At 37.2% G+C, this 15,989-nt stretch overlaps 1 protein-coding gene across 1 annotated transcript; it reads right to left on the bottom strand.

The window, feature by feature from the left end:
- Window positions 1-10,302: 10,302 nt before the first annotated feature.
- LOC110031395 (peptide chain release factor PrfB1, chloroplastic) lies at window positions 10,303-12,029 on the bottom strand. Its single transcript, XM_020734568.1, has one exon. The coding sequence runs from the start codon at window positions 11,947-11,949 to the stop codon at window positions 10,558-10,560; it is 1,392 nt and encodes a 463-aa protein (XP_020590227.1). The 5' UTR covers window positions 11,950-12,029; the 3' UTR covers window positions 10,303-10,557.
- Window positions 12,030-15,989: the final 3,960 nt, after the last annotated feature.

The following is a 15,989-nucleotide window of genomic DNA, read 5'->3' as shown; positions in this document are numbered from 1 at the left end:
GCTCCCCACGTACTCCGGAATGAACTTCTCGTAGAGCATAATCAGCTTCAAATGGAGGAAGACACTTAAGATATGGACCTACAAATGCTTTCTTATACAGTTCATCCCCTATAAGGATGAAGTTGGCAGCCATGCGTCAGATGCGAATTAATGTAGTAGCATCATCTGACAGTGTTCCGTCTCGGAAGAAGGAGATGATAGGATCCATCCAAGATGGCTCTCTTGGGTCATCTATATACAGTATCTCCCATGGGCTATGGATGCTAGAAAAATATAACTCCTCAATATACCTTCTTTTATAGAGATCTCCAATTGTTGAAGTTGCAAGCTTAGAGAGGGCGTCAGCTTGAGTGTTATGCTCCCGAAGTATATGAATGAGCTGACATGTTTCAATTTGAGCGAGAAGTGTTTTTATCATGCTGAGATACTGCACCAGTTGTGAGTTATGAGCGTCAAATTCTCCTTCTACTTGGGATTCTACTTGGGATGCAACGAGTTGTGCAACGAGTTGAGAATCAGTGTAAATAATCATATTTCGTACTTCACAGTTGATGGCAAGCTTTAATCCAACAACAAGTACTTCATTTTCAACAACATTATTGGTGGCCTGGAATTTCAAACGTTTCAAACGAAGTCCGTACTCAAAAATATCTTTCTCTGGGGAGATGAGTATTATTCCTGCACCAGCTCCTGAGTTTCCAGATGCTCCATCTACGTATAGTATCCACTTAGGTAACCGTGGAAGAGAAGATGTTGGTTCATCAGAGGTAGGCACTGTACACTCTACCACAAAGTCGGCCAACACCTATGATTTGATTTTTGGGCATGGTAAATAGTGGATGTCAAATTCTCCCAATTCTACTGACTATTTAACTAATCTTCCTGATGCTTCTGGTCTTTGTAGGATAGCCTTCAAAGGAAGTTGCGTGTAAACGCCAATAGTGTGAGTTTGGAAGTATGGACGAAGTCTCCTTGCTGAGAATACCAGGGCTAGTGCAGTCTTGTCTGCCATCGGATATCGACTTTCTATGTCAGAGAGAACTTTACTGTCGTAGTATACTGGTTTCTTGATTTTGTTTTCTATTCTGACCAGGACAGAGCTTATTGCATGAGGTGAAATAACCAAATAGATAAAAATAGATAAATGATAAATAACATTTCCCCTTGGATGAGTTTTGAGAGAAGGGGCGGTGAAGCCATATATGCCTTAAGTTGTTCGAAAGCAACCTGACAGTCATCTGTCCATTGAAAAGCAGTGTTCCGTGCTCCTCTTAGTATTTTGAAGAACGACAGATACTTATCTCCAGAACGAGCTAAGAACCGGGATAGAGCGGCTATACGACCATTTAATCGTTGCACCTCCTTGACGTTCCATGGAGGCACCATTTCTTTCAACACGTTGATTTTTTCTGGGTTTGCTTCAATCCCACGATGGGTAACCATAAATCCCAGAAACTTTTCTGATGTGACTCCGAAAGCACATTTAGTCGGGTTAAGTCGTAAGTCATACTGACAAAGGAGTTAGAAACATTCCTCCAGATGAGAATTATGTTGGGATGCTTCCAATCTTTTTACTAATATATCATCAACATAAACCTTCATTGTACGCCCGAGAAGGTTTTTGAAGACCTTGTTCATGAGTCTTTGATAAGTTGCACCAGCATTTTTTAACCCGAATGACATAACCTGATAACAGTATAAGCCCTTATCTGTAAGCCCTTATCTAAGCCCTTATCTGTTTGAAAAGAGGTGGTCTCCTCATCTATTGGGTTCATCTTTATTTGATTGTATCCTGAGTATGCATCCATAAAGCTTAACAATTTATGTCCAGACGTGGCATCGATGAGTTGATCTATACGCGAGAGGGGAAAACTATCCTTTGGGCAAGCTTTGTTGAGGTCTGTATAGTCGACACACATTCTCCATGAACCATTAGCTTTTTTCACCATGACAATATTGGCTAGCAATGCAGGATGATATACTTCTCGTATGAACTTTGCTTCAAGAAGCTTGTTGACTTCTTCTTCAATAGCTTGTAAGCGGTCTTGGGCAAAATTGCACTTCTTCTGAATAACCGGTTTAAAGGTCGGGTCTACCTTTAAAGAGTGCATGATTATTTCTGGGTCAACTCCAGACATGTCGGCTAGAGTCCATGCAAAATGTCTTGGTTCCTTCGGAGAAGATCTACATACTCCAACATTTTCTCATATGAGAGTAGAGAACCAAGCTGCACTATTCTCGAGGGATGTTCGTCAGAGAGTGGGATTTGAATCAAGTCTTCCACGGGAGAAGCCCGTTGAGATACATCTTCATCTCGAAGATCAAAGTTCCCAATGCTAAGTGTCATTGACGGGCGTAGCTGAGCTTGTCAGAGGTAGCATGATTGTGCTATCTGTTGATCACCTCGCACGACGCCAATCCCTGCTGGGGTTGAAAACTTGATCTTCAAGTGTGTTACAGAAGTCAAGACGCCAAAAATTGATTGCAGTGGTCTCCCAAAGATAGCATTATACGCCGATTCTGATTTGACAACGATGAACTGAACTGAGTGGGTTATCTGTCGAGGAAAATCTCCCAAGATAATTGGGAGATTTATTATTCCCTCGACCCTCACTGGTCAATTATCAAAACCATATAATGGTCCAGATGCAGGTTGATGTAGCTCCCTTGTCAATCCCAAACTGAGGAAAGTTGAATAGAACAAGACATCGACAGAGCTCCCATTGTCGATCAGGATCCTCTTTATGTTATAACAGGGCTTGCCAATTCCTGCGCTAATGACTAAAGGATCTTGGTGGGGGACTCGAACTCCTTCCAAATCGGAATCATCAAAAGTTATAGGCTCGAGGCATAATTTCTTCTGCATTGGTTCGCCAGGTACAGTGACAAGGACTTGATCAATCAGTGATGGGCCTCCAGCAATTGTTTGAATTGCTCCTACGACTGGGTGACCCCCATTTTGCTTCCTTGGTGTATGTTGCCCCACAGTAGGAGCATTATCGATATCAACTGGTTTTTTTTGTACAAATCGACCAAGATATCATTGTTTAATTAACCTTTCAATCTCTTCCTTGAGCTGCTTACATGCTTCAGTGGAGTGGCCCCGACTTCGATGAAAATGACAGTATTGTTCTTGATTCCCTGAGTTAGGTTTTAGGGTGTGAGCCCACTTAACGGCTTGCTCATCTTTGATAGCCATCAAGATGTTAGCATGTGATGTGTTGAGTGGTACTTGTTGTATCTAGGAGTTCAGCATCACGATGTGACAGGGGATGTGTTTCTTCTTGAGGAGGCGGGCCAGTACGAGTTCCTTGAGTTCCTCCGAGCGGTATGTTTCTCGTACGTCGTGGAGTTAATGGTAAACGAATTTCATCAAGAATTTCAGCACATGCTGTAGGCCGCGGCTGTTGAGCCCCGCGTAGGAGTTGTAGGATCTCTAATTGAGATTCCTCCATTCTACGCATTCGATCTTCTATTGAAGGACTCGAAACACCTTCATTGGTCGGATAGCGTTTTCCAGGGCGGGAAGATGAAGAAGCATGCTGCCCTTGGCTTCGTGACCGCTCTCTGGAACGATGGGTGTTGGAGCAGGACGAGATGCTTCTTTGTCACGAACATTGTGTCTGGTGGCCATGTAGTAGACTGCGTAAGTACTTTAGTTGTGAGATTGAAAATTTACCACAGACGACGCCAAACTGATGCGTGCTAAAAAATTCGCGGTGATAGAGTAATGGATTATCGTCTTAGCGTTGCCCGAGGATTCAACACACACTCAGATGAAAATGAATCAAACGGTGATAACACCAGAAGTTTTTACGTGGAAAACCCGTAAAGGGGAAAAACCACGGGGTATGACCTAGTTGTAAAAATCCACTATAAGTTGAGGATTACAAATGTACCTTGTCCCACGGGCGGGAAAGTGTTAATAGATTTCTAATCTACAATGTCAACTGATGACGTCGAGTCAGCGGTGGTGAACGGAGGTCGACGATGATCGACGGTGGTTGACGACAATCGATGACGGTCGACGGTGGTCGACGGAGGTCGGCGGTGGCTGAAGACGGTCGATGACGGTCGGGCGGGGGTGGTCGCCGGCCAGTGGTGGTCGACGGCAATCGACGATGGCGAGGATGATCTTGGAATTAAGCTCCTTTTCAAAGTCTCAAGCTTTCTCTCAAGCTTTCTCTTAAGAAACATGATTCACCATGGGCTATGTACATGAAGAAAAAAATATATTGGCGAGTTGCACTCCACCCTTATAACTCAAAATAAAGGTGACCCAGTTTTTGGGAAAGGTATGCTCAAATTGTGGCAAGAGGTTGGGCACTTCATTACTTAGGATTTGGGGGAAGTTCTTTTTAACTTTTAGCATGACAATTGAACCCTTGATGGGGCATTGGTGCAATTTGGGGCTCAACCTAGAGAGGATAAGCTTAAAGTTTATGATTGATGGGTTTATGGAGAATTGAACATTATAAAACTGAAGGCTTTGGCTAATGAGGAGTGGGTTTCTAAAAATACTATGATTCATTTAATAGCCCACACAAGAATAAACTGGTTACCAAATTCTTTCACAATGTCTCATCATCTAAAATTATCTTTCATAAATTGTAGAATTGAGTGAAGTTTCCTTGGGTTAATATGCTTGGATCTAATGTCTTACCCTATCTAGGTGATTCTTCACTTGGCGAGGCCATGACAACTTACTACCTTTGTATGGCATCTTCAAATTAAAAGGATTAAAGATTCCTCTTTCCACTTATGTAAAAAAGGGATGAATCATTTAATCATCCATTATTCTATTACAGGTTTTTAGTATAAGTGTGGAGGAGATTGAGACTGTACTTTCAGAACACTTGTCCTATTGAGAGATTGAATTCCTTCGATCAATGTATTAATAGTTAGGGATAATAGCATCACTACAATCTACACTTTTCTGATATGCTACCATTTATTACTATTTGATTCTTTTGGATGGATAAAATTTCAGGAAGCATGAGGAGTTATCCATAGGAATTGAATTAGTGATGTCAAATATTATGGTTTACATTTACAAGGTGTGCCTATTTATGGTGCAGTTACACGTAATTTCTTAACTTGTTCAAAACAAAGCTCGGAGAGCCTTAAAATCCCAAAGAGGAAGGCTGTTAAAAAGAAAGCAAACATGGTTTTCTAGAAGACACCTCGAAGACCTTGGATCAAAGTCAAAAATCATTTATCATGTAAAGATGTATAGAGCATATAAATTTATATTTATATCAGGAGGTTGCATTATAAAACAAAAATCATCATATAAAGAAATACATATTTATTATATGCATGTTACACTTTATGCACAAAATTAGTTTCAAAAGGATAAAATTTAAAAATATGATAAATGATGGTATGAATTCATGAGTGGGCAAATGCATCAGTCATTCACCTCATAGCATAATCTTGTGAAAAAACACCTCATTCTATAATATGCAAGCAACAAAAATAAGTATATATGGTGGAAGGTTTGATTCATTCAAACATTTCTATGCATTAATGAAATAGAAAATTTAGCAAATATATTAAGATAGATCCATTAGAAACTATCCAAAGATGGAAATAACAATGAAATTATATAGATAATATGTTGCATGTGATACATGAACTCAAGAGCTATCATGCAAACCTAACCTACTCAATGGAAAGAAATCCAAATCCCTTATCCTCTCACCAATATTGTTTATGGTAAGGAGTACCAAACCTGTCATCATATATAATAGAGACATGCTCACTATCATTTGTACATGTGTACCAACCACGTTATCATACACTACCCTGACATTTCATCTATTACTTGATTGATCAAATCAAGTTCATGGAAAGTTTCATTATGGGAAACCCATTCCATGGTCTTGGGAATGAAAACCTAGATCCATATTCTCGTAATCATAAACACCATGCAACCTACAAAGTGATGGAGTAATCAAGAAAGAAAGTGCTATGGATTGAAAAAATTTTTTTTTTTTTTCTGTTGCATGGAATTTATGTTTATGGAGGGTGAAAATGAACAAAACTTTGGAACACTCGAGGAAATGAAATAGGCTTAATGAGACCTTTCTACCTTAGGATTTTTTCTAACATCAACCTACTCTATGCCTTTAACATCAACCTAAATAAGATCTAAAATGAAAAGGAAAAAAAATAAGAATAAGATCTCACCACATAGGGTTGCGGTTGGTCTCAATCTCTCCTAGCACCCTTGCATGAACTAAGGATTTGAGAGGGTTGATGCTATTCTTCTTTAAGCCTTCTTTAAGAAACAAAGATAGCTCTCACTCAAGCTTTGAGAGAGATTATAATAAGAGGAAGAAACTGTTATGAAAAACGACGACAATAAAATGAAAAATGGAATGAGAAAAATTAATGGAATTGGAATGAGAAAAATTGCACGCAGAAAAAAAAAACACCAGAGCGACACACAGATTTACGTGATTCGGCAAATTTGTCTACGTCCACAGAGCTGCGGATTTATTTCTTTGAGGAATCACACCGTCGAGCGTCTCGACATTTACAAGAAAATCTTTATTTTCTTCTCTCCCTTCCTCTCTCTCTCTCTCTCTTCCTCTCTTTCTCTTAGCTCTCAAGATGAATTCGATTGGTCTTGCTTGACTTGCATTTCCTTTAAACCAAAAGAGACTATTTATGGAAAACATGAGAGCGTTAGGTGGGAGGTAGGTGAGCGGCATGTGGGATATGGTAGGTAAGCGGTAGATAGCGGTAGGTGGGAGGTAGGTGAGCGGTAAGTGACATACTTAATTAAGAAGATAATTAAATTGGGTGGATCGGGTCTCCACATTACCCAACAATTCTCCCACTTGGAGACTGGGACACAGAATGCATCACCTATTAGCTGAATCATCTACTAGTTGTACCGACATTTTCCTCAAACATGATATCTTCCACCTCTACAACTTAAAGCATTTATCTTCATGTCAGAAGACCAGCTGAAGTTGAGCACAACTTTAGCTTCTCACGAGTAACACCCTCAGTTGACATATCACCGCCAACGTAACCTAGTACCACCAAGCTCTTTCCTGGGTTACTTTTGTATCTGCTTACAACTCCCACTGCATGAGCAATATCCTGCCCCTGTTGAAAGCCCTTTTCAACAAGTTCAACATTGTACCTCTTACTGTCATCAAGTGTAGTCTTCACTCGGTACACCCACTTGTTGTGCAATGTCTTCTTTCTTGATAGAAGTTCTGCCAACTCCCAAGTCAGATTCCCTGGCAGGGAATTCGTCTCCTCCTTGGTCAACTCCCACTTGCTCGAATTATCATCTTGCAAGATTTCTTCATAATTCTGTGGTTCTCCATCATTTGTCTGTACAAAGTCTGGTTTTCCTGCCTTTGGCGCTCTGCCACTTTTTAGAAAATGAATCCCCATAATGCATCCCATAATGCATCTCTGACTCATGTGTTCACGCCTGAGTAAACCTGTAGTCATATATAGTGTGTCAATTTTCTTACCCCGAGCTAGTACTAATGCTCTTTTGATAACTTTTCAGGTGCTATCTGAGAACATCACCGAATGACCACCCTCATTGAGTTGTCCAATAGAGATGAGATTTTTCTTCAACTCAAGAACGTGTCTGACCTTTTACAAAGTTTATTTGTTATTGTTAGGGAGTGCAATATCAACATCTCTCATCTCCACCACGTCCATAGCTTTTCCATCAGCCAGATGTACCTTCCCAAAGTTACCTGCAACATAATTTCACATTAACTCCCGACGGGAAGATGTATGGAAGAAAGCCCCTGAATCCAGTATCCAGTCATCAACAGAACTGTAAACTGCTAGAAATAGTACATCATGTATTCCTTCAAATACAACATTAGCGTCATTATTCTCCTTCTTCTTAGGATTCCTGCAGATCTTTTTTATGTTGTCAGCTTTGCCACAATTCCAGCATGTTGTCTGCTGACCATACTTTGATTTTGATCTTCCTCTGTTTGAGTTCATGTCATGTGATCTCCCTCTGGAATCAACATTCAGCGCCGAACTTGAACACGAGGCCTCACCAGAATCCTTCCTGCGCACCTCCTTAGTCAAAATCAAATCACAAATATCATCATATTTCAGCTTGGATTTACCTGCAGAACTGCTAACTGCCATCCTCATGACTTCCCAGCTATTTGGCAATGAAGCCAACAATATTAGTGCACGTATTTCATCATCAAAATCAATTTCAACAGACGACAATTGATTTGTGATAGTATTGAAATCATTCAAGTGTTGAGCAACAGAGACACATTCCACCATCTTCAAGTTGAATAACTTTTTCATCAAATGCACATTGTTATTCGCCGATGACTTTTCATACATACCTGATAAAGCTGTCATGAGATCTGCAGTAGTCTTCTCCTTGATGACGTTGTGGGCAACCAATCTCGACAGGGTTAATCGTATAACCCCCAGAACCTGTCGATCCAACAGATTCCATTCCACCTCGTCAATCTTTTCTGGTTGCTTTCCCAGTAACGAAAGATAAAGTTTCTTCTCATAGAGGTAGTCTTCTATCTGCATCCTCCAGTAAGTAAAATCTGTGTCATTGAACTTCTCGATCCCCGATGTCATCACTTCTTCTCTGTCCATCGTTCTTCCTTCGATCCGAACCAAATCTCTGATACCAGTTATTGTGAAAAACGACGACAATAAAGCGAAAAATGGAATGAGAAAAATTGCACGCATAAAAAAAAAACACCAGAGCGACACAGATTTACGTGGTTCGACAAATTTGCCTACGTCCACGGAGCTGCAGAGTATTTATTTTTTCGAGGAATCACACCGTCGAGCGCCTCGACATTTACAAGAAAATCTCTATTTTCTTCTCTTCCTTCCTCTCTCTCTCTTTTCCTCTTTTTCTCTTAGCTCTCAAGATGACTTGGTTTGGTCTTGCTTGACTTGTATTTCCTTTAAATCAAACGAGACTATTTATAGAAACCATGAGAGCGGTAGGTGGGAGGTAGGTGAGCTGTAGGTGGAATGTGATAGGTGAGTGGTAGGTGAGTGTGGTAGGTGAGCGGTAGGTGACATACTTAATTAAGAAGCTAATTAAATTCGGTGGACCGGGTCTCCACATTACCCAACAGAAACCTTCTTCAAAACTTCTCTCTCACACATATAGAAGAAATGAGAGAGGCCCTCTTTTTAGCCAGAATAATTGGAAGAAGAGGAAGTAAAAGGGAAGGATGAGAGGAGCCTTTCTCTAAAATTTATAAAAACAGTAGTAGTTTGCTTAGTGCTTTTTTTTATCGAAGTCAAGTGAAAGCAAGATAACGATCTATGAGACCTTTATCCTTAATTTGAAATATAATTTAGTCCTGCCAAATGTTCTTACTTCAAACTTATTTGTTAGACTAAACTTGGGGGAACTATCCCCGCGCCTATTGGACCATTCTCCTCTCTTGCCTACCAAAATTATAGTTAAATATGGGTTGAAATAGTTAAAATTGGCTCCAACTTGAGACCGTAGTTCGACATGGAATCTGGTCATTTATGCTAGCCTGGATGCAGATAGGGAGACACAAGTGGGTAAGGTGCACGGGCAGTGTGTATGGTCACACATGAGCCTAGAGTTGTTGGGTGTGCACGGGCATTGTTGTGCACTTACTAGTGATGTAGTTTCTGGCTAGCCCAAGTGCCCAGTACCATCTCAAAAAATATTGTTATGGCATAATTTCTTTCACCCATGGAAAGCTCTTATGAATTTGTGGTCTATGATGAGCTATATAACGATGGAAAAGAGTATGAAAATATTTGAATTATTATCCGACATATTATGAATCAAAATTGATGCCAATAACTAGATTGTAAGTTTGATTTAGTAGCTTTAATTGCATATAATAAAAATTTATCATTCAAGTTTCTTTATATTAAATTTCTTTAATTTAAGGAATATAACTGACACGCCTTTCTATTTTATTACTTAAGAAAATGTTTGGGCCATTAATGCTCAATGAGTGAACATGGATTCAGCCTCAAGTTGTTAAATTGAAGAAAAATATGATTTTATGATTTATGAAAATGTAAGCAAGATGATTTAGGAAGGCAGTTCCATAAAATGTTTATTAGGTTATTTGTACCTTCCCAACATATCTTATTATCACTTATTGCTCCTTTGGGTCCATTCCTTCTATTAATTGATTGGCAATTCAAACTTGTTATTATATGTTCTATATGAAGTGATAATGTTATCTCTTTGTTCCAGTCCTCCCTGACTTGTATCCAAAATAACTTAAATGCACAGTACGTTCTATTATGATAATAAACTTTTTTTTAATAAGAACTAAACCATCTCAATGGGCGACATATGATTGCACTGATATTATACATAAAATTGTATCAAGAGCCAAACCTGGTAATGAGCCAGTAACCAAACACCAATAGATCTTCAACTAATGACCTGCTGCATCATCCTGGCCATCAAATTTTGAACGGCCAACAAACGGCTCACTGAAACATTTCTCTTCCGAATGTTTTCACATCTAGTGAGTCAATTTCCTACTTCACAACCAACTTGAATCAAAGTTTGCTCATTTCACTCGCAGCTGCACTGTACTTGTCTTTAAGATAAGCTTTGATGAAAGAATCCAAATCTCCATCCATTACAGAAGTGATATCAGAAGTCTCGATCCCAGTCCTCACATCTTTCACAAGCTTGTATGGGTGAAACACATAGTTTCTTATCTGCTGCCCCCATTCAGCCTTCACTGCATCCCCTCTTATCTGCTTCAGCTCAGCAGCTCGTTGTTCTTCGGCTATGACAAGCAACTTTGTCTTCAGACGACTGAGCGCCTTGATCTTATTAGCCAGCTGAGATCTCTCCTCAGTGCAGCGTACTGTAACACCACTTGGAATGTGAACAATCCGTACAGCAGTTTCGACCTTATTGACATTCTGGCCTCCTTTTCCACCTGCTCGAGAGAAACTTATTTCCAAGTCTTCTTCTGGTATGTCAAGGTTTATGGATTCTTCACGCAGAAGAGGCATGACCTCCACACCAGCAAAGCTTGTCTGGCGAAGACCTTTAGCATTAAAGGGAGACTGCCGAACAATTCGGTGTGTTCCTTTCTCCCCAGAGAGGTATCCATAAGCAAAGCGCCCTTCAATTTCAATTGTGGCTGACTTGATCCCAGCTTCCTCTCCCCAAGATTTCTCAACTACTCTACTTTTGTAACCCTTTTTCTCCCCCCATCTTGCATACATTCTTAACAACATATCAGCCCAATCCTGAGCATCTGTGCCCCCAGCACCGGCAGTAATAGCAATTATAGCTCCCTCCTTGTCATAAGGACCGGATAGAAGCTGTGTCAACTCGAAATGATCCATGTCCTTGTTTAAATCTCTAACTATTTTAGAAGCTTCTTCAAGCAGTCCAGTATCAATGGAATCCAACTCCTCAGTCAGTTTAACTATTGTTTCAGCTTCCTCCACCTGAGATTTGAATTCGTTGACCTGTTTGATTTTATCCTTTACATCAGTCAATGCAAGAAGTATTTCCTGAGCTTTATGACGATCATCCCACAGAGAACTATCAGCAGCCTTCCTCTCCAGAACACCTAAATCTGCTTCTAGCCGTTCCAGACCTGTAGCAATCCTTACTTCCTCAACACGCGCTGCAGCAGCTTGAACGTCCTTCCTCAAGCCATAAAAATCTTGCATAGCCCATTCAGAGCTTTCGGAACTAGCAATATTAGATTGGCTCCCGACTGTTGCATTTTGAGCCTTCAGCAAACGAGGGGATAAACGTAGAGGATTCGTGTGGGAGGAAACGGTAAGGGCAAGATGGGCTCGGATTCTGGCTCGGACGGAGCGGCTAGTGTTGTACAGCCGCGAGAACCTGATGCTAGAGCATGGTAAGGAGATGCGGAGCGAGTCAAGCGGCGGCGAGAGTGTCCGGTGCGGCCACTCCATGGAAAGCCCTAGATAGCGGATGAACGACGAAGCTTCTCCGAGCAGAGCAGGCCTTCAATCTTAAAGAGAGAAGAAGTGTAAAAATAGACCCAACTATTTACATGAGATAATTTTAAATCTAAATTTTATATAAAAAAAATAACATAATCTCTACTCCATAAATTTGGGTTGAAATAGTCTAAATGGCGGATTATTAGAGCTCAATTTTAAAATAGTTGGGGACTATTTTGACTCTTCTATGAAGTTTGGGCCTAGAATGACATAATGACTATTTTGGCACTTTGCTCGAAAATAAAATTTGAAATATAATTTTCTTTGATATTAACCCTAATAAATTTAAACAATAAACATGCATTCCATAATTAAGAGTATATCTCCATGGTTTCATTGAGTTTTCATAGAGATACACATTATTTTGGGAGATTGATCAATCCAAATTCTTCACTTGAGCTAATTGAGATTGACTTAACATTGGTGATATAGCTTCTCATGCATAACTTAAATGAGTCAAGATTTTTTGTTTTACTTCAATGAAACTCTTTTCTTGTCTCTTATTATAGAATATCCTATATGAGAACAACACCTTTTATTATCACACCTTTTTTTATTAAAAAATGTTGTGGGGATTCCAATCTTTCATCTTTCTCCTTCCTTGTGGCATGCTCCTTCCTTGTGGCATGTTTTTTTTTTTGGTTAGTTTGGATCATACTCCAAAAACTCAATCATTTATTTTAAGTCATAACTTCATTACTTGAAATTAGTTCTTATTCTATATGTTGGTTCTTTCATATATAGTGGTTGAATTTAGTCTACACATTCTTCAAAACTTTTCATTCCCTTCAATCACATATAAGTAAATTAATGTTTCATTTATGCACCTTTGTGTGTTTAATTTTAGTCTTTACTCCTTTAGTTTATAGCTTATTTATTTTAGATTTTTAAATCTTTTGATAAATAAATATTTTCTTTATTGATGATCAATAAGAGAATTATGATCATTTCCCCCAATATGGAAATATTACTTTTTTCTTATGCTACTTTCCTGTTGATTTTATTTATTATATATTTGTGATTAGTATATCCACACTAAGGTTATCTCAAGTAATCCTATGCTAATTAAGTCCCCCTTTTGCCCTCTTTAAAGAAAATAAATAAAATAGAGGTGCTCCCACACTTATTTCAGTTTTGATTATTATAGTTCCAATAGTCACAATGAGCTAGCTTAGAAAAAGAGGATGATATCGTGAAATCCTAAATTGTTCTAGACCGTCTAACTAGTAGACCTTGTATGTTCTTACAATCTTATGATGTTGATCCAAAGAGCTTTTTTAGGTAAGCTCTCTTATACGAGAGTTGATTATTCTATGTTCTCACTTCATGGGCACACTTCATTATTACATACGTTCTCTACCGCCGCAAATTTTCTAGCACGCATCAATATGTATGTATGCATGTACATATGTATATATGTATATCTACATGTATACATATATATGTATGTATATATATATCTATGTATACATATATATATATACACACGCACTCATACATACATACGTATACATATATACACACACACACACACACACACACACACACACACACACACACACACACACACACACATATATATATAAAAACCCAAAAGGTTATTTTCTACATCAATTAATTGTGCTAAAAAAGGGTTAAATTTTGAAATTTATGAAAGGTTCAAACGCTTTTAAGGATTTAAAAATCATAATAATAATTCGAAGTAAAAAACATTAATTAATAATACCTTTATTTTCAAATCAAAACTAAAACTCTCTTTTCAAAGCCCAAGGTTTAAATAATAACATCTATTTTAAAACTAAAGTAATAACCCCGTTTTAAATGCACTTAACAAAAAAATAAAAATATTTTTTTGTTAATAATTGATCAAGTTATAACCTTTAAAAAAAACCTCTTTAAAATTGTAAAATTCTTAAACCTCTTTAGAACCTTAAAATCCTCAACCCATAATCTTTTTCAAAATTTAAGCAAAACTTATCTTCTAATAAATTCAATTGAATTCTAAATTAATAAACATAATATTTGAAAGATTTGTCAGACATAAAAGTTCTTTAAGAGATTTAAATTATTTCTAAGCTTTAAATTTTTAAAACTCAAATAACTCTAAACTTTCAAAACCTAAAATTTAGAAGAAAGAAACATTTTTAATAAAAGCTCAGAACTTTAAAATTCTCAACCTAATAAAACCAAACTTAAAATTTAAACTTCTAGACTTAAAAGTAAAAATTTTAAAACCAATCTTAACCTTAAGCTTGTAATTAACGTAAATAAACTCTAACCTAAAACTTCACCTTAAACGTTCATGAAAATTTTTTGATGAACAAACTTAAATAAAATCTAAGAAATCAACCTTAAAATCCTTCAAAGAGAAAACTTTTCAAAATCATAAATATCATCTCTTTTAAGCTTATCAATTAGGAATATTAGGACTACATAAGCTTTGTAGGCCCTCTTGAATAGCTTAGTCTAAGCAAGACTTACATGTTTATAGCTATGGCTTTAAGAATGAACTTGTTTCTTTACAGGAGCATGTGATTCATAAACTTAGCCGTGAAGCACAAGGTCTTGTTGTATTTCAAATATACATAATTCATATGTAAGTAAGTGTACATCATTCACACTCTTTACATGATAATTTTTTTTATAAAATATCTTCTGTTGTGTGTAAGAGAAAATAGATTTCATAAGCATGTAAATGAACCTTAGATATGAAGAGTATAAACATGAAATGTTTGAATTAAACTATCTGACATATCAAAATCAAGCATATAATAGGAAACAAAACACTACAGGTCAACCTAGGAGAAGAGAAACAAACAAAGAACATCAACTTACGTTAGAAAATTGATCTTGAACTTAGAAGAAAATCCTGTTTTATAATATAACTTGATAAACTAGGAATATTGAAACTTTGAACTTAGAACAACCATGATTTTCATCATACCTAGGAATCAAAAAGTCATGAGTTACATATTAAACCCCAAAAATTATTAAAATTTACCAACTCTAAATTTTAACAACCAACACATAGATAGATCCAAACTGTGAACTCTAGGTTAGCCAACGTAGAAGTAAAACTCAGGACCACACACACCCTAAAATAGTAAGTCTAGAATCCTAGGATAGTTATTAGGTAGTCAATAAATAGTACTAAGGATTATAACCTATAAACCCATAATTTCTGACAAATATATCTTAAATCATTTAAGAGTAGGTGATTATAATGGTAACAAGATAGACCTCCTATTATTTAGTTGGTTAATAGTCTTAGGATCCTAATGCAGCTGGAATGATAGAAAGTCATGAGTATTTTGACAAAGGATGTTATTCCAAAAATTTAGTTTAGCCAGCCTATTTAGCCTCTTTTTTAGAGTTATTTTAAGTTAAGTCTTCGCCTCCATCTAGAAATCCCAGACCCTTTCCTACCCCTAGTCTAAGGTAGATTCCAAACTCAAATTTAAGCTCAAGTCTAAATCTAAACTAAGCCGCAAATCCAATTTCCTCAAATCCAAATTCCAAATCCAAATTCCAAATTAAACTCAATCCCATATCAAACTCAACTCAATACTAATTTCAAATTCAGATCCAATTTACTTAAATATAATTCAAACCCAATTTCAAAGATCAATTACAATTTGAGTTGCCCATGTCTTTAACTCAAATCCAAACTCTAATTCAAATATAAACCCCAAATCTGATTTTCAATCTTTGTTTCACCTAAACCTTAGAATTTCATGATCTTAAGACTCGGACTAAAATTTTAAACTTGGACACAAATTTAAGTAACCTAATCAAATTTCATTCAACTTTATTAAATACAATAAAATTTAATTAAATTTAGCTAAATAAAAAGTAATTAAATCTCATAAATTTCAATTAAATTTAACTTAAACCAACTCCACTAAACTTTAACTAGAGTTAGCAAACTTAAATGGATTTTAATAAATTTTATCCAACTTCAACAATATTTTATAAAATTTAGTAAGATT

Source organism: Phalaenopsis equestris, unplaced genomic scaffold (assembly GCF_001263595.1).
Source record: "Phalaenopsis equestris unplaced genomic scaffold, ASM126359v1 Scaffold000804, whole genome shotgun sequence".
Lineage (NCBI taxonomy): Eukaryota > Viridiplantae > Streptophyta > Magnoliopsida > Asparagales > Orchidaceae > Phalaenopsis > Phalaenopsis equestris.
This window is presented reverse-complemented; position numbering and strand designations above follow the sequence as displayed.